This window comes from Neopelma chrysocephalum, unplaced genomic scaffold, assembly GCF_003984885.1.
Source record: "Neopelma chrysocephalum unplaced genomic scaffold, ASM398488v2 Primary Assembly neopelma1_74, whole genome shotgun sequence".
Lineage (NCBI taxonomy): Eukaryota > Metazoa > Chordata > Aves > Passeriformes > Pipridae > Neopelma > Neopelma chrysocephalum.
Genome location: NW_020897735.1, coordinates 7,781,476 through 7,798,426, shown reverse-complemented (window position 1 = coordinate 7,798,426; position 16,951 = coordinate 7,781,476). Strand labels below are relative to the sequence as shown.

Sequence of the window (16,951 nt, the reverse complement as noted above, 5' to 3'; positions counted from 1 at the left end):
TTCATCAGCCAAGGGCTGTGTTTCTTGCACTGGCAGGTGAAACGTGCTTTGCTTGTTCAGTTCTAAAAAGCTCAGAGAAATCTGTCCCGGTCTTCCAGCTGAAGACAAATGGCTCAGGTCACCCAAACATGCATCACACAAAGAACTCTGGTTCTGACAACAGTAAGAGCTGGTTCTCAGTTAAGGTATTGCATTAATTTATTTTTATTCCTTTAAAAAGAAAGGAAATCCAAGTACCTGATGGCTACAGACAGGTCAGTGCCATAAATGTACCGCAGAACAGAAGCTCTGTCTTGGACAGGTTGCATAGTCAGCAGCACTTCCTCCAAGGTGTTTGCTTGGTGTTTTAGGTACTAAAGGTGATGAATGATCCAGCCCATCTGTGCCCATGAGGAGTTTTTAAGTATTAGCTGTACTTAACATTTGACCAGTGCCATACTGGTCCTTGTAGTATGTTTAGCCTTAAGACAACACTACTTCAAAAATAGCAAGTTATTCACAGTTCACCGAGTTGGAAAAACAAAACCAAAAGGAACTGACTGTGACTGGAGGTAATGGAACTGCATGGAGCTGACTGGGCTCTGCAAACCTCCCTGGTACACTCACTTGGCATCACTTTGGTGAAGCATCACACAGTACTGTACTTAAACCATTCATTTCAATTCAGGTGTCCTGCTGCTGAAGGCAGGTAGTGTTTTATGAGCCCTGGAGAGGGCAAGTGAGGTCAGGGAGGGACTGTTTCAAGCAGCCAAGTATATGGCCTGAGAGCAGGGTATTTACCCCCTTAGTAACAGAAGGCCTATAGAATGATTATTGAAAGGCAATGTTTCTACACTTCAATGTACAGGAGTACATTCACACACATCTTGCTGTAGAGGACCCAAAAAGCCCAACACAGGAGCACCATCCTTACACAGAACTGCACAAGTTCATCAGCTGGTCCCTCGTACTCCTTTTACAGAATACTGGACACTTGGCTACAGAGAAGGAGCAAAACCCAACCCCACACTGTGTGGAAGCAGATCTGACCAAACCAGAGAGACAAACAAAAAAATTCACCTTTCTGCAGGCTTTTCTTAGGTCCCCTGCCCCAGGTGATGCCAGTTCCAGCAGCTGTGCCCCTGTGTGGAGTCCTCCTACAAACAACAGGCTGCACCCGGTGGCTTCCTAAGATAGTCTGGTTAAAAATAAATCCATTTTACCTGTTGGGATGGGTGTCTTAAATAACTGACTCCTTTTCTTCGGCAAAAGCACTTGAGCTACATGGATTAGCTCATGCAGATGAATCCAGGATGAGGTTTAAGACATTCTTCACAACTGCCAGAGGTGCTTAAAGCAGACAATTCCCTGCAGAGTTTGCCATGGCCTGAAATCCTCTTTCGGGGCACCTCTACCACAAGCATTGCAGGGCTCTCAGCTCAAGAAATGCTACATATGCTGCTGGATTTTTGGTCTTTTTGCTCCCGTCGTTTCTGAAGTTCCCTTGTAATCCTCCTCTTTATTCCCATTAAATACAGTTCTCTGTCAAACTGCCCCGCAGCAAGTGGAATGCTACAACAGAAACACAAGCCACAGATCAGGGCATAAATGTAATTCTTCTTTGCCCAACATTTCCCAACTAGCTCATACAACAAAGGCCAGAAATCTAATTTTTACTTTCTTAATGCATTCAGCGACTGCTGTGGGAGAAAAAGAAGTTGTTCTTCCACAGCAACAACTTAAGGTTTTTCACAACACATTTACATGGAGAAAGTCCTGGTTGTAAAAGGGAAATGTAATTTCAATTTTCTAAAGAGTTCCACTAGTACAACAGTCCACAGGTGGACATTAGGAACTTGGAGGATCTCAAAATATTCCACTGACATCCAGATATGCTGAAATGCAGGCACCACTGTGGAGGGAAAATAGCATTGATCCCAAAAAGGGAAAGGAGAAGAGAAAAGGAAAGCTGCCCATGCTGATAGGGAAAACAAAGAACTGCATCTCAGATAAGACACAGATTTATAATCAATTCCAATGGGCTCTGTTTATCCCCCTCAGGAGGATTAAGGGACCTGGAGGCAGGGATTTCAGCTGTCAGTGCAAGGTTTAAGCTCTCACTGCTCTGACCACCAGCATAAAAAGCAAACAGACTGCAGAGAGCTACATGGGATAAACTCTATTTCAGGAATTCTGAGAAGACAAACTCCAAACAGGAGCATATCCTCAGGATCCCTGGAGCCATCTGCAATCACACAGAGCAGCACAAGGAGGTACTAACTTGTCTCTGCCAGGCCTCACTTTCACACGGAACAAGGCAAACACAGGGCGATGGTCTGAGGTTTTGATCACAGGACAAGAGGAATATTTGACAGCCTGGATGTCGTCCTTGTACCGACTGCGGAACACAACCCGGTCCTGGAGATGGAGAGAGAGAGAGGGGAGAGAGCTGGTAACTCCTTTTGCACATCCACTCACCCTGGAGAGCAGCTCTGGTTCACAAGAGACAAACCCATTCATTTATCACACTCCACTTAGTGAAATGAAGTGTCTTGGACAGGGATCCATTCACAAAGATAGTGTGTCTGATCCCCAGAGCTGTTCTGTGCCCAGCTCTGAGCACAAGGGAGAATCCAGAATGCACTGAAACAGGATGTAAGGCAGGGAAAATGAGGTTAACAGCCTGTGCCAAACTCTCCCTGTCCTCACAGGTTCAACAATCCCTTCTTCCACACCAGACCCACATGCCCTACTGCCCTTAAGCCACAAATCTCAGCACACCTGGATCCCCTCTGGTGCAGGTGTGAGGTGCTGAAATCATCCCTTACCGTGTAGGATGGAGTCCTTTGTTTGGAAGTGGTGTCATAGCTGTCCTTCCCTATGTCAAACTTGTAGGAAGGGCGGAAATGGATATCAGCCTCTTGGAATCCTTTGAAAATAGACCCTGTAAGGGAAAAGAACAGCATGAACAAATTCCTCCTTCCTGAGAATCCAGCACATTTCTGCATTGATTCTACTAATGCTGGCTAGAAACAACAGCCATGTACATACATGACTAGAAAAACATGGGGTCAGGCTCCAGAAAGGGAGAAAGCTCAAGTTATTACGCAGTGAAGATAAAAAATAGCCAGTGGATATTTAGTCAGTGGCCAATTAAACAAAGAACACCTGGTCCATGCACTTCCCCTTCCACTGAAAGCTTGTGCTGCTTTGCAAACGCTCAGATGTTCAAATCTAAATTCCCTGCACACTGTGACAGAATGGTGTCCCAAGTTATGGAGAGTCAGATAAAACAGCAGCAAATGGCTTGGGAGGTTACACTGCGGATAAAATGCTACAGCAAAAGGTCCCTTGACACAATGCCACTGTATTTGGCAACTGCTGACTTCCTTTTTTAAGGGAATGTAACAAAAGGAAGTAGGAAAGGTCTCCAGTAAATTGGCTGTGACTAGTCCTGTGTGTAGGGGATGAGGGAGGAAAACAGCTGCCTCTCACCCCGACTCATCTCACTGGTGAGCTGGTCATACACCAGGAGCTTGGACACGTCTGTGTCTGGGTTCTGGTTCAGGATGGAATCCACAGTCTCACGGTCCTTGTTCAGTCGGAAGTTGAAGTCACCAAACCAGAAGACTTCATCAAACCGAGTTGTGACATCACCTGCAAATTCAGGCCACAAGTGTTCAGGATATGCTGCCAGATATGGTCAAGGAACAGGCATAAATCCCTTCTTTTCACTACCAGGAGATGTGATGCTTGAGCATGTTTTCTGCCTGTGACCATCACAGAATATGATTATAAAATAACCAGTAGAAACAGAACAGAAATTTTAAACATCATAGAAAAAGCTGAAAAGAGACCAAACTATGGATAGGACCTAAAACCAGGGTGAACACAAAACCCTAATGCTACATTGCAGATAAAGAGTCAATTCATCTTTCTAGAGAAAAGACTTGCCTACTTAACTAGGCATGACATTATCAGCACAGTATTAAGAAACAATAATAGAATTTGGCAAACAATACACTGACCTGTGTATATGCAAAGTGACATAACGTTCCTTAAGTTTTGAAATAAATTAATTCCTAATTGCTCTAGAAAACACTTGGAAAGTAAAACACATCTGTAATATTGGTAATAATTACACCAAAATTATCATATTGCTGGAAAAATACATCACATAAAAATTCCTTTTTGAATTTTCTCTCTCCCATTTTAATTTTTTTCTCAAATCTCCCCTCAAAATTTTGAAAAAGAAAAGAGAAGAATCGTGTGACAAAAAGCCCTGTGGTCTCTTTTTACACTCTCTCAAATTATAACTCTCATTCTTTCTTAGTGCAGACTGAAAGACAATGCACAGACTGTTGGGTTCTCACACAGTCATGGTTTCACACTTACTAGAACTGGATCGATATGGATTTGTGTCTGGAACATTCTTGGGAAGTGTAAGGGCTTGAATGGTTTTATTGTAGTCCAGTTTCCTCTCGTTCACTTTACTGTCCCCAGCTGAAAGACACAAACCCCGTTACTGCCAACGATGAATCATTTTCATTCAATGACCACTTTTGGTTATAATGGGAGCTTCCAAAGGGCATCAGACATTTTCTATGTGTAAAATGGACACTGGCCCAGGGAACTCACACGCTGAAAAATAATGACAGAAAGTGTGGAAAAGGGAATACAATGGTGCAGAGTTCATTTCTGTTTTAACAAACACAATTCTTTTGTAAGTTTGTTATCAAACAATCCTCCTCCCTTATTCTCAGCTCAGCAATCCGGAGCTTTACCTTCAGCCTGTCCTGCTTTTTTACCTCTGTACAGTTCCCTCCCCTCCTCCCTCAAACAGGACCCTTCTAGCAAGATTGTAAATGTCTCACATGTGAAGTGGGAGGTGATGAAGAGAAAGGAGGTCCCAAAAAACGTGAAGCAGATTCCGAGAGCTCCCTTGGTTTTGATCTGAGACACGATTCGAGTTGTCACCGTGGCGTACTCCACTTCTGGAAGGAGAAAAACAAGATGCTTTCACTGAGAGCCTCTAGAGACAGTGAGCAGGGAAGTTAGGAGAGGGAGAAAAAGCCAGGACACTGGCTGGCAGCAGCGCTTTCAGCTCCCCACACACCTGAGCAGAACCAGATGAGGTCCCTGCGGATGAAGACCGACATGTAGAGCACCCCATGTGCGGCCGAGTAGAGCAGGACATAGTGGGGGCCCAAAGTCTCCTGCAGGCGGATCTCCCACTCTCTTCTGCAGGAAAGAACAACAGCTGGATCACACAGACAGTACAGGAGACAACAACCAGAGAGGAAATCAGTATTGTGGAAACAGAGCAGTCCCTCTGGTACAGAACATCAGTGAACAGTAAGCATTGATAAAACTTCCACTGAACGACTAAGGAGTGGCTGCGCAGCCGAGCCAGCTCAGAGCCCCTCAGAGCTGGGCTGAGGTGCCACAGGAATCAGCAGGATTTTGCCATCAGCTGCTCTAACAGGACCACATTTGGTATGCCCAGAGAAGCTGTGGCTGCCTCATCCCTGGAAATGTCCAAGGCCAGGTTGGACAGGGCTTGGAGCAACCTGGATTGGTGGAAGGTGTCCCTGCCCATGGGATGAACTTCAAGGTCCCTCCCAAGCCAAACCATTCCATGACTCTATGATTTACAGATCTTGGTGCCTTTTTGCTCTAAAGTCTATTTCCCCTGGTGCTCATGCAGTGAATTCAGTTTTATTAAATGGGTTGATTATTGAAACTATTAAGATTATGATGGATACTATTTCCAGGCTAATTCAAAGCAAAGTAATTACTTAACAATAAAAGAAGATGGTTCATTACATTGTTTTTGCTACCTGTCTGGACAGCCTTCTTGAACCCCAATGACATACATGTCCTGGGCATAGTCAGGATCTGTTGGCAATAAGAAGTCATCCAGATTCACTGGAAGCTCCTATTAAAAAAGAAATTAAAAAAAAATATAGCAATATTAGTTGTGCTAAGATTTACAAGAAAAGTACCTTGTAATTTGATAAAGATGATGAACTCAGTTTGATGAGGAACATATTCATGAATAGAAAAACATCAATAAAGCTGGGGTAACTTTACCACTGTGGAGACTTCTGTGCCCTTACCTTCTGACCCTGCATGTTCCAGGTGGCCACAAAAATTCCAATATTCCTATCAGGGAAATATCTGCTAAGTTCTTCTGCTCCCAGTAAGGCACCACTTGCCATAAGGCTGCCTTCCAAATAGCTCCTGTGAACAGAAGATCCATAAAAGAGTATCCAAGGAAAGGGCATGGAATAAAGATTTGTAATGCTTGAATCTTGAGTTATTCAAGAATATATCTTTAAGAAGAAAGCATTTAGTATTTATATATTGTTCTGCTTGACCAAAGTTCCTTATAAAGTTCCAACTCTTATAGAGAGTTAGTGGATCATCTACAATAAAACAAAACCATTGTCATAATCAGCCTTTCAAAGCCAGGACATGAGGATGATGGAGAGGCTGATGCTGCCCAGGTGCTGTGATGAGGAGGCTGAAGCCATCCAAGTCTTCAGCCCCACTAATATTTACCTCAGACACAGAATGAAGAGATTGGCTTGATAACCTGGCCCAGGTTGCCCAGAGAAGCTGTGGCTGCCCCATCCCTGGAAGTGTCCAAGGCCAGGCTGGACAGAGCTTGGAGCAACCTGGGCTAGTGGAAGGTGTCCCTGCCCGTGGCAGGGGGTGGGACTGGATGGGCTTTAAGGCCCCTTCCACCCCAAACCAGTCTGTGATTCCATGATACTGCAGTATCTTGAAGCACCTTGGTTTACTCACAACATCAAAATAGCTCCACCATGCCTGGTGTTCTGGCACCAAGTTGCTCCTAATCAAAGACTCAAATTCACACTCTTCCTCCAATTCAGCTCATCAAATAAACAATTTACTGAGCGCGAGGTCTCAAAATATCACATTTGGAAAGGACAGATCCGTCCCACACCTCCTGCCCCTCCGAAGGACACGCTGTTTACACAGGCAACGGCTGTTGGCACAAGGACTGCCCTTTGAATAAGCATTTTTAATCTTGCTTAAGCTCTGCAAATAACGATGACAACACAATGTCAGGGAGCGCTGGGCAAGCCACTGCCTGCAGCTGCTTCAGGGAGGGAACTGGAAGAAAACCCTCATGGCAAACAAGTAACAATCTATCCCGGGGCTTTCTCACCAATTGGTAACACTTTCATTTATCTCAGTTATTCCCCCTCTGCTGCTGACTCTCATCCTTTGAATCAATGACTAGATTCTTGCCTGGAAAAGCTGGGACAGAGGAGCTCCTGTGGGACACTGGAGCAGTTCCCAATAGGTGATTTGATCCTCCCAGAAGCCAAAAAAGCACAACCTCTGCAGAGGACCCACAGCACCTTACAGGACAGTGATAACACTGTATGTCCTGCATGATAGTTTCAAGCTAAAATATTTGGGTATTTTTCCTGCCATTTAACACTTCAGTTCAAGCCCAATTTACTTTTAGATTTAAACAAAACAGTTCTCCCAACTGTTGGCATGCACAGTTACTGTTTCTAAATTTTCAAAACAGGTTATGTAAATATTACAAAAAAACTGACAGCAAATCAAACATAAGAATGAAAACAATCAGCTAAAAGGAGTAAACACAGAGTATTTGTACCAATCTCTTAATCTTCCAACTGTTTCCAGTCTCCACAGCAGGTTAAATAACACAGAACGACTTCTGTGCTTTCTGAGCGGTCGGACATTCACAGGCCCTGCCCAGTGGGATTCTTCTCCCTGCTGACACCCCCCAAACTTTTGCCAGGAGAAGCTGGGGGACTTACCTGCTCCGAACATCCTTGGCTCGAATGGGGGTGAGCAGGCTGAAGGTGGATTTCATGGAGTCTGTGGAGCAGCTGTCGTACACCATCCCATTGCCGTGCAGCCGGGTGTCGCTCAGGCTGCTGCTCACCCTCCCAAACTTGTGCTGAGAATAATGTCGGTAATCCAGACAATCTGAGTCGATCCTATTAGCTGTCCTCAGGGTGTGAGAGGCCACGTTGAGCTCCATGGGGGGCAGGGGGCGAGCTGGCATGATTTGGGACAGCCGGGGTTTGCCTCCCGCGAACGCTTTCCCCCGCAGCAGCCCCCCAAAGGCACTGGAGATCTCGGAGGCTCGTTTCCCCAGGTCGGAGCTGCTTCCCCTGCTCTTCCCCACGGGACTGGCTTCTGAGGCGTCTGGTGAACTGTGCAAGGAATTCTGCTGGCAGCAGGGATGGCAGGGGCTCGCCCTGCCCCTGTTGGGAGGGCTGGGGGATGCTTCCTGCAGGGAACCGTTGGAGGAACTCGTGTCGTTGGGATCAGTCAGGCTCTCCTGGCTCGTCCTAAACCGCCTCCACCTCCTCCAGCTCTTCTCATCCAGAGATGCAGCACGTTCCAGCCGGGGCTTCCGGGGAGGCCTCGGAGTGATCGATGTAATTTTCATATTGGCTTTGAGCTCCTCTGGTAGAAGCTTTAAGGTCTCACTTACAGGGGTGCCCACACTCACAGGACCTTCAGCAGGAAGTGCCACATTGCCACCTGCCTCCTTTTTGGCTGCTTTTCCAGTTTTTTTAGCCCGCAGGTCCTGCACTGCTCCACCCTCCATGCTCTGAGTAACACACGCCCTTGAGTGCTGTGGAAATCCATTTGGAGTGCTCATCCTCCCCCAGGTACCAGCCGTGGATGCTGCTCCAGATGAAAAGTTCCTCACAGCATAGTTTCCTTCCCTTTTATCGCCCCGTGGGTTCACAGGGCTTTAACTACGCCAGCAAGGCATGGGAATTGCAGACAGCTCAGTCTTTAACTGGGAATGAAGGGCAGGTGCACATGCAGGCAGATGCATTGTCTGCAAAATTACAAGACGTGGGATACCTGGATTTCCCCAAGAGAAACACGTAAGGATAAAAAGTTATTGAGCTGCAAATTGTGATTCTTAATCAGAAAGCATCTCCTCGCAGGACCTCCCTCCAGCACAACTCAAACGTCAGCGTGACCTTGTTAGTAGAACACCGTTATTTCTTTTATCAAGAGCAGGGAACTGACCTCCTCGCTGCTGCAGATACCAGGGCTGTGTGCACACTTCTGTAAGAAAAGGCTGTGTGCCCTGTCCGAATGAGAGGAAACTCGACCTGCACACAAAGCGCAGCTCCCTCTCCTTGCCGACCACACGCGGCGTCACCAGCACACCGGGCTGCCCGAGGCCAGGAAATTTCCACCCATCTCACAGCAGGGAAATCGCTGCCGCCTTTTCTCGCCTCGCACCAACCGCTGACACCGAGCAAACACCCGAGGGAGGGGGGTGGGTTTAGGGGATGGAAACGCGGTTCAAGGCAAAGCCCTACAGGGATGGGGGGAAGCACCTCGTCATTCTGCGGCTACCGCGGACCAACCCGCCCCGGCAGCCGCCCCCGCAAAGGCAACACGCGGCGAGCGCAGCCCCGAGCGCGGGTTCGGCACCGCGGGGCCGCCCCCGCATCCCCCGGGCCGGGCAGGACGGCCCGGCCCCGGCCCTCACCGGCACCGCCGCCCCCGCGGGCGGGACGCAGCGCGGGCCTCACCGGCTCCTCCTGGGGTTCTCCGCGTTGCCGGCGGGGCTCGGCGGCGGGGGCGGCCGTGCCGGTGCCGATCCCGTGCGGTGCCGGTCCCGCTGTCGGTCCCGCTCTCTCCGAGGCCGCCCCGGCCCCTCCCTGGCAACGGCGGCGGCGGCACCGGGCCGGGCCCGCCCCGCGGGCAGCGCCCCCTGGCGGCCGGAGGAGCGCCCGCCCTGAGGGAATCCCCCAATCGCGACTGTGACCATACGGGCGGCGTTTAAATAAGCAGCTTAAAGTAAACATTTTACACTCGCAAAAAAAAATTAAAAGTTGCCTGCATTAAGGCTCAAAGCTATGATTTTGAACATTTCACTGATCATGGAATTGCAGAATGGTTTGGGTTGGAAGGGACCTTCAGAGCCCATCCAGACACCTTCCACTATCCCAGGTTGCTCCAAGCCCCGTCCAACCTGGCCTTGAACACTTCCAGGCATGGGACATTAATCTTTTCTACAGGAAACCTGTGCCAGGGCCTCACCACCCTCACAGCCAAGTCTTCCCAACATCTCATCTACACCTACTCCCAACACACAAGCCAGTTCCAACACTGAACACTCCAGGCTCCCTTTCCTCACACGGATCGTTCCCAGATGAACAGGAGAAGTTCCTTCACACGGATCGTTCCCAGATGAACAGGAGAGGTTCGTCCACCCAGCTCGCTAAAGCAATAACCACAAGAAGAAAGTAAAATGTGAAAGTGCTCCAGAGCGCAAAATATTTTATTTAAGAATTTACAGTGTCAAATCTTACACTTAGGAAAGACAGCTGCTCCCAGCTCAGAGGGAGCCTCCTTGAATGAAGTTGTTTGGCAGTCTCTACTGAAAGGAGAAAATAATCAGCAGCCTGGCTGGACTAGAGGAAAGCCAAGTGTCTGATTAGGTTTCAGTTATAGAAAAGTAAACCACACTGACTGCTGCTGCCCACGGCCGGAATTGAGTATGGACCATCACACAGAGGTTTCTAATCCCCCCCAGCAGCCTTTTACTTGGGCTGTGTACAAACCTTTTGGGACACATGTAAGGCTATCATGATCTCAGAGAAGTGGTGTTATTCAGAAAAAGAAAAAAAAAACAAAACAATGGGGGACCAACACTGGCAATTTCACATTCGCTTACTTCTACTCCTGGGCAGAAATTCAAGTAAAATCAAATAGTTTGGTGACAAGTTCTAAATAAAATATGGCCTAATGATTTAATAAATATTTAAAAGTTTATTTCTCTCTTTGTAGATAATTCAGATTCTTCAGTGAATATAAATGCTGCATATCATGGTTTTCAGGATTTCCTATATTAAACCTAAAGATTTTAAAGTCCATCCGTAGAGGTCTAATCCGCCTACTTTTAGTACGTTTGAAATTCACCTGTTAGCTACTTAAGACCTTGGTTATTTTAGTAATGGAGATTCAAGAACGGATTATTATGCTGATTCTGGCACTCAAAAGGAAAAAAAAAAAATAACAAAACTTTCAAGCTGTTACCCCCCCAAGTTGCACAGTGCCAGCAGTTTGAGAGAAAGCAAGTAACCGTATTGCACTTAAACGAACACTCACTCGTCAAGAGAACAGCATTGGCTATGATACAGAGCTCCTTCCCACTATACAGTTGGCTTTACAAGTAGTCTAAACCACAAACTACATACAGACTAGGAAAGATCCAAATCAAATCAGTATTAGATTACAGTCACAGTTTTCATTCAACGTAGGTCAATTTATTTGGATGAGCTGTGGCCCCCTCCCCGCTCCCAAAAACACACCAGGTGTGAGGCGTCTCCCAGGGGAACAGATCCAGTTCCATGTCCTGGCAAAGCATCACAACTGGGCATGGTCCTCTTAAGGCCACAGTGTTATGTTACAATGTGGACATGTTTCTTTTTTTCCCCCGCTGGGAGGGGAGCATCCTTCAGAAATTAAGGAATCCCTGAAACTATGCCTTGGAAGGTCACACTAACAGGTTTAAAATAAGGAATAAATTGCCTATGCAATTTACAAATAGGTTCTGTAACAGACAGCAACTATTTCCTCCCTTGTGTCTATCCTTTATCACAGCAAAGCTATTTCTAGCCAGGTTTTTTTAAAAGGAAAAGTTACATATATTTCATGTTTGGTAATGGTTTTGCGTAGATGAGGTGCAAGCAGGGAGACCCATGAAAAAAATCACCCATCATTAAATTTCTGTCATGTCAACTGCAGCTGATACCACGTGCCATAAGGCTGAATAGTTCTTTGCATACTCAGAACATGATTGAGGATTCCAAATACAAAGCCATTGTGTTCTACTTCAACGTTGGATACTTCCTCTGTCCAATTCTTCCCAGTCTTGAACTTCCAGTGGCTGCAGGAGACTGAAAAAAGGAAGAACGGAATTTAAAAAAAAAATGTTCTGTAAAAGTGTCATGCTGGAGACAAAATACAAAAAATTGGGAATACAGGTTTGAATGGAAATCTGTTAAATTAAACAGGTGCCAGACTGGTCTCTGTGCACATTTAATACCCTACAAGGGACAATCCAGATTAAGCTGGTTAAGCACAAAATCACGTTTTGTTCACAGTGTAGAATCACAGACTGATTTGGGTTGGAAGAGAACTTAAAGACCCTCCAGTCTCACCCCCTGCAGGGGTCCCTGGGTAGGGACACCTTCCACTATCCCAGGTTGCTCCAAGCCCCGTCCAACGTGGCCTTGAACACTTCCAGGGATGGGGCAGCCACAGCTTCTCTGGGCAATGTTGGATAATGAAAATAAGGCAAAGGAAAGATGAGGCCTTTACTCACTTGTGCAAATTGAGAGGGATTGTAGAATGGTACTGCTCCTGCTGCAGGTGCCCCTGAGGGTGGTACACTGGCAGGCTGGAGAGAGAGGATACTGCAGTTAGAGAAGGGCAGAGCTTTGCTGCCTCTCAAACATGGTTTGCTGAGTTATACAGAGCAAATATTCACAGGAATAATGCCACCAACATGGAGAGCACAGCATATTGTAACAACTGCAGAGTGCTGGTACAGTTTGCATCCAGATCCAGAATATTACTTGCTTAATGTAGGAACTGGCCAAACAATGCCACACATGCATAAACTGTCAATAGCTCTGAAGATCCAAAGCATGCAAAACCAACACAAGACACCAGTGCAACTTCACTGAATTAGTACCTTCTGCCTCTGTTAGTACACCTTAGGGCTTGCCCCAAAATAAACATTCTATGTCAAGTTTGGCTCTACTAAGAAATATCAGAAAGGTTTGTATCACCCCTTTGTGGTGACCCCACAGCTCTGGAACTTACAGCAGAGATGAAGCATTCCTTTAATTCCTACAGGGACTTTTGCAGATGGTTTATTACCAATTTGAGACTGGCAGCAGCAGAATGACTAAGTTTTGCTTGTTTGTGTCTTTTTAGATTTGTTGTGTTTGGTTTGGGGATTTTTTGTTTGTTTGTTTGTTTTTTGTTTAAAATCAACTGACTTTCTTTAGTATCCCAGGAAAAAGATGGCAAAATCATTATGTGAATCTCTTAGGAACATAAAAAGCATGCCTGGATTACATGCACTCTCACAAATATACAAAACTGAAGACCCTGTTTGAGTGTAAAAAGGAACACTACATCATTAGCTACTTTTAATGAAATTTCTGTGAAATGAGAAGAGGGGAAAATGACTAAAAGTAGCATTAGTGTTTGAGCAAACGCAAAATAAAGAGGGGGGGGAAAGTAAATAAGTTAACATAAATGAGAATGGCCAGCCACATGTACCTGATTAAAATGCTGGCTTACTTCACGTGATAATGAACTCATTGAACTAGAGCGCGAAAGCTACAAAACAGCAAGAACACACAAATACAAAAAAACACAAATAAAAAAGTCGTCATGCATGTCACTGCCCCAAGCTTTCAGTTGTTTTATTTCATTGTAAAAGTCTCACTGCCAAAGGTTAAACCAACTTCAAGTTAAAAAGAACAAAAAACAAAACCAAACCAAAACCAAAACGTAAAGCCGGAAGTTAGTTTAAATCAAAAGGACTTCTTAAAGCACAAAATTATGTAGATATAGAAAACATTTAGTAGGAACAAAGGTAATGTTACTCTGCCTGGCACACAGCAGTCTATTCTCCTTGTGTCTTGCACTTAATATTAGTGAAATTACATGCATGCATGGAGGCAAGAAGAGATCCTCAAACTGCTCTCAAATTTTACTCTGAGAAAGGCTCGTAAAAGTACTTATAAGGGAAAAGGAGATCATATCACAGAATGTAGGACATGGAAGCTGAACTTCTCATATGGGCCTAGAGGTTTTTTTCTCTACAATTCTGGAGGCATTCATATTCCATCTTGGCTACTCATTGGCAACTGAATCAGTTACTTGTTTTTGATGACCGATAGTAAATCCACTATAAATTAATGCTTGAAATATGCTGTAAAAGTCATTAACTACTTTGCATCGAGCCTTACCTCGCCTGATTGGGAGCCATCAGGGTTTGGAACAGGAAGTCCAGATCCAGGAGGAAGGGCTGCAGGGTTTAAGTACTAAAGAAAAACAAGGCACTTCTGTTTATCATCATTACCACGATGCTATTTCACATTTCTGCTAAAGATCCCACTGAAGCAGAACCTCACAATACATGAAGCAGCTGAAACATGCAGTATAACATTCCTATGTTCCTGGTCCCTTTCCTGGCACATCCTGCACCCACAGAACCTGCAGCCCTGCCAAATAAGGAAACACAACTTCTCATGGGATTCCCGCTTCCATTTTCACTTGCATTTCTCTTCTTCAGTTCTTCAAATAAACCGTTAAACCACAATTTCCACAACAACACTCTTTATGTGTTGTGGCTGTGAAGCTACTATTTAGAACCACGAGGGGTTTTTAATCAGAAGTTAGAATGTCTTGAAGATATAATTCATTCTAACCCACCTCTGGTTCCACAGCTGCAGCAGGATCTGTGTTGGTTTGGTTTGCAGCTGGTGTGTGCTCTGCTGCACTACTCCCTTCCATTGGCTGGGATTCCCCTGGAACTAGAGAGGAAACAGGATTTAGCCAAGCACACCATACCCATAAACAGCCATACAACCTCCCTACAGTTGTATCCACGTGACACACCTGAGTTTGGAACAAACACATTGGCAGGAATGGGCATTGGTGCCAAGGGGGCAAACAGGTCTGATGGTGCAGGAACTGCTCCGCTTGACTTGGTTCCACCTGGATTCAGGACATCCACGTAACGGGCTCTGCTCCCAGCTACAACAGAAAGATGCAGAAATAACAGAAATAAGCCTTGTGTTTGTCATGCCTGTGACTATTTCAGTTTGCTGGTTAAAGCCTCTTTCAGAATCAGAAAATAACACTCCAGGGACACAAACAGTAACACCCAAGTCAGGAGACAGTTGTGACAGAAGTCCCAGTGCAGGATCTGGGCACAAGCAAAGCCAGCAATAGCCACAGCTCCACTGAGTTGCCAACTGTTCCCAAAGAACTCCAGAGAAGTCCAGACTTCTGCCTTCACATTTGATGCAAGAGAAAATCTGAATTCTTCCATACTTTGAGCATTAATGTTATCTGTTACCTGCTCTTCTGGAGAACATGTTGACAGGGGCACCAGGGGGGCCCCCGGGTCCAGGTGGAGCAGCCTGAGGAGCTTTAGGGAATCCTGTTGGAGGTGGTGGTGGAGGTTTACTCTGCAGGAAAAACAAAAAAAAAATCCAATCTCATCACTGACTGAGAATTTTAAACCAAGCATATGCCTGACTTCTCCCCTCCTTATTCCAGAGTGCATGAAATTGGGTCTACAAATCAATATTCCCAAGATATCTCAGCTGGGAATATCAATATCTCCCAACTGATACCTTAAATAATGCCAAGGCATTTCCACAACCTACCTACACTCACTCTAAAAGGAAACAACAACAGTGGTTCTTATCATCTGTGTTTTTAGGCAGATCCTCAAATGACAAGGATGGACAGGAGGTGTGATTTTCTTTGCTGTACAGAGCATTAAATTTTCAAAACTAGATTCTTCCTACCTTTTTCCATATATTCTGTTTGCAGCAAGTCAATTTACAAGCAATTGTCTAGGTGATGCCAACCTCTAATGAAGTGATACACCAGACTAAGTTTAAAGCAAATTCCCTCGTAAATTCAATTGCAGTTTCTGAATCCACACCAGCAACTAAAGAGGCAAATGTAACCCATTTATGAGTTTCAAGATACTGCACATTTTAACCCAAATGCAGCAGAAGGCAGCTCTTAAGAGCCAACAACAGATTAAAGAAAATTGTGTGCCAGTACAGATTTCCATTTTCCACTTGGAAAAATCATGAGGATTCAGATTTTTACCTCTTCCTCTGGTTCATCCAGATTAACCCAGCGCTGTTTCTGTTCATCCCAAACAATCTACAAGAAAAATCACAGCCAAAAATTAAGAGGTCAACACAAGCTGTTAAAAAAAAACTAAAAAAACCTGTGACCATTTCTTTAAAAAAAGCCAGTCTTGGAATAAGCATAATCTTCGAAGTTTTACAAGCATTTGTTTACTGGTCAGAACAATGTTCATCTGTCATCCAGGAGAACATCTGGAACAAATTCAAGTGTATGAATGTTTTTGTGATCTTACTGATTTGTTCTTGTCATCTGGCAGGTGAGCCTCATTCTTTCCTTTTCCCATCAGCCAGCGAAACCAGGTTCCACCACTCTAAAAAGAAATTAATCCAGTCAGTTGATTCCCTCCCCACTGTCTTTACAGCCAGATTAAAAGAAACATTCATGCAACAACACATTTTCTGTTAGGGCCCTCAACTCTGAGCCCAGAGCTGCACCTAACAGAAATAAACAGTTAAAACCTCTGAAATCAATTCTGTGGACCAGGGGTTACCACACACACTAACAAATCTCCTCCAGCTTTAACTACCTTAGTGATAAAGTTTTACCTTTCTAGGTGCTGCCTCCTTTTTTGTTTCTTTTTTGGTCTCTTTCCCTGCAGGAGCAGAGGGAGGAGGAGAGGGTTGTTTTGCTGCAGAGTTGGATCTCTCTCGTCCCGCAGAGTGAGCAGAAGACTCTGAGGTTGTTCGGGATCTTTGTCCATAGCCCTGTTATTACAAATACACAGGAAAGAACAAAGTTGTCACTGCTGGAGTGATGGACTATATTTCATCTTGCTACACAAATTCCTTCTTTGAAAAGTTCATAATAGGGAGAGATATAAAAGTTCCTAGAAAATAAACCTAAAGATGCATCTTCATTCTGGTGCCTGGTTAGATACAAAGCCAGGGCATAAATAATAAATGTATTTGTATATATTAAAAATATTAAACATAAATGCTTAATAAACACGTAGCTAAATATCTGACACAACATTCACTTTTTATCAAGAACTTCCACA

At 45.0% G+C, this 16,951-nt stretch overlaps 2 protein-coding genes across 6 annotated transcripts in view; both read right to left on the bottom strand.

Moving 5' to 3' along the window:
* Nucleotides 1-180: 180 nt before the first annotated feature.
* Nucleotides 181-9,688, bottom strand: INPP5E (inositol polyphosphate-5-phosphatase E). The gene is made up of 11 exons (XM_027688088.1): nucleotides 9,561-9,688; nucleotides 7,806-8,874; nucleotides 6,099-6,222; nucleotides 5,820-5,917; nucleotides 5,096-5,220; nucleotides 4,854-4,973; nucleotides 4,375-4,482; nucleotides 3,475-3,636; nucleotides 2,808-2,923; nucleotides 2,261-2,397; nucleotides 181-1,551 (listed from the first exon to the last, which is right to left on the bottom strand). Exons 2-11 carry the CDS (start codon nucleotides 8,660-8,662, stop codon nucleotides 1,419-1,421), a joined length of 1,980 nt encoding a protein of 659 aa, XP_027543889.1. The 5' UTR covers nucleotides 8,663-8,874; nucleotides 9,561-9,688; the 3' UTR covers nucleotides 181-1,418.
* Nucleotides 9,689-10,285: 597 nt separating this feature from the next.
* The window catches only part of SEC16A (SEC16 homolog A, endoplasmic reticulum export factor), a 28,380-nt gene continuing 21,714 nt past the window's right edge, over nucleotides 10,286-16,951 (bottom strand). For 4 of the 5 annotated variants that reach the window (XM_027688083.1, XM_027688086.1, XM_027688087.1 and 1 more), the window contains 10 exons: nucleotides 16,500-16,658; nucleotides 16,187-16,264; nucleotides 15,910-15,966; nucleotides 15,140-15,251; nucleotides 14,677-14,814; nucleotides 14,491-14,591; nucleotides 14,025-14,099; nucleotides 13,330-13,389; nucleotides 12,362-12,436; nucleotides 10,286-11,933 (listed from right to left, as the gene is read on the bottom strand). In XM_027688083.1, the coding sequence (XP_027543884.1) occupies nucleotides 11,865-11,933; nucleotides 12,362-12,436; nucleotides 13,330-13,389; nucleotides 14,025-14,099; nucleotides 14,491-14,591; nucleotides 14,677-14,814; nucleotides 15,140-15,251; nucleotides 15,910-15,966; nucleotides 16,187-16,264; nucleotides 16,500-16,658 (924 nt within the window). In that variant the 3' untranslated portion in view covers nucleotides 10,286-11,864. The remainder of the gene's footprint in view (nucleotides 11,934-12,361; nucleotides 12,437-13,329; nucleotides 13,390-14,024; nucleotides 14,100-14,490; nucleotides 14,592-14,676; nucleotides 14,815-15,139; nucleotides 15,252-15,909; nucleotides 15,967-16,186; nucleotides 16,265-16,499; nucleotides 16,659-16,951) is intronic. The other variant, XM_027688085.1, reaches the window with a different exon arrangement.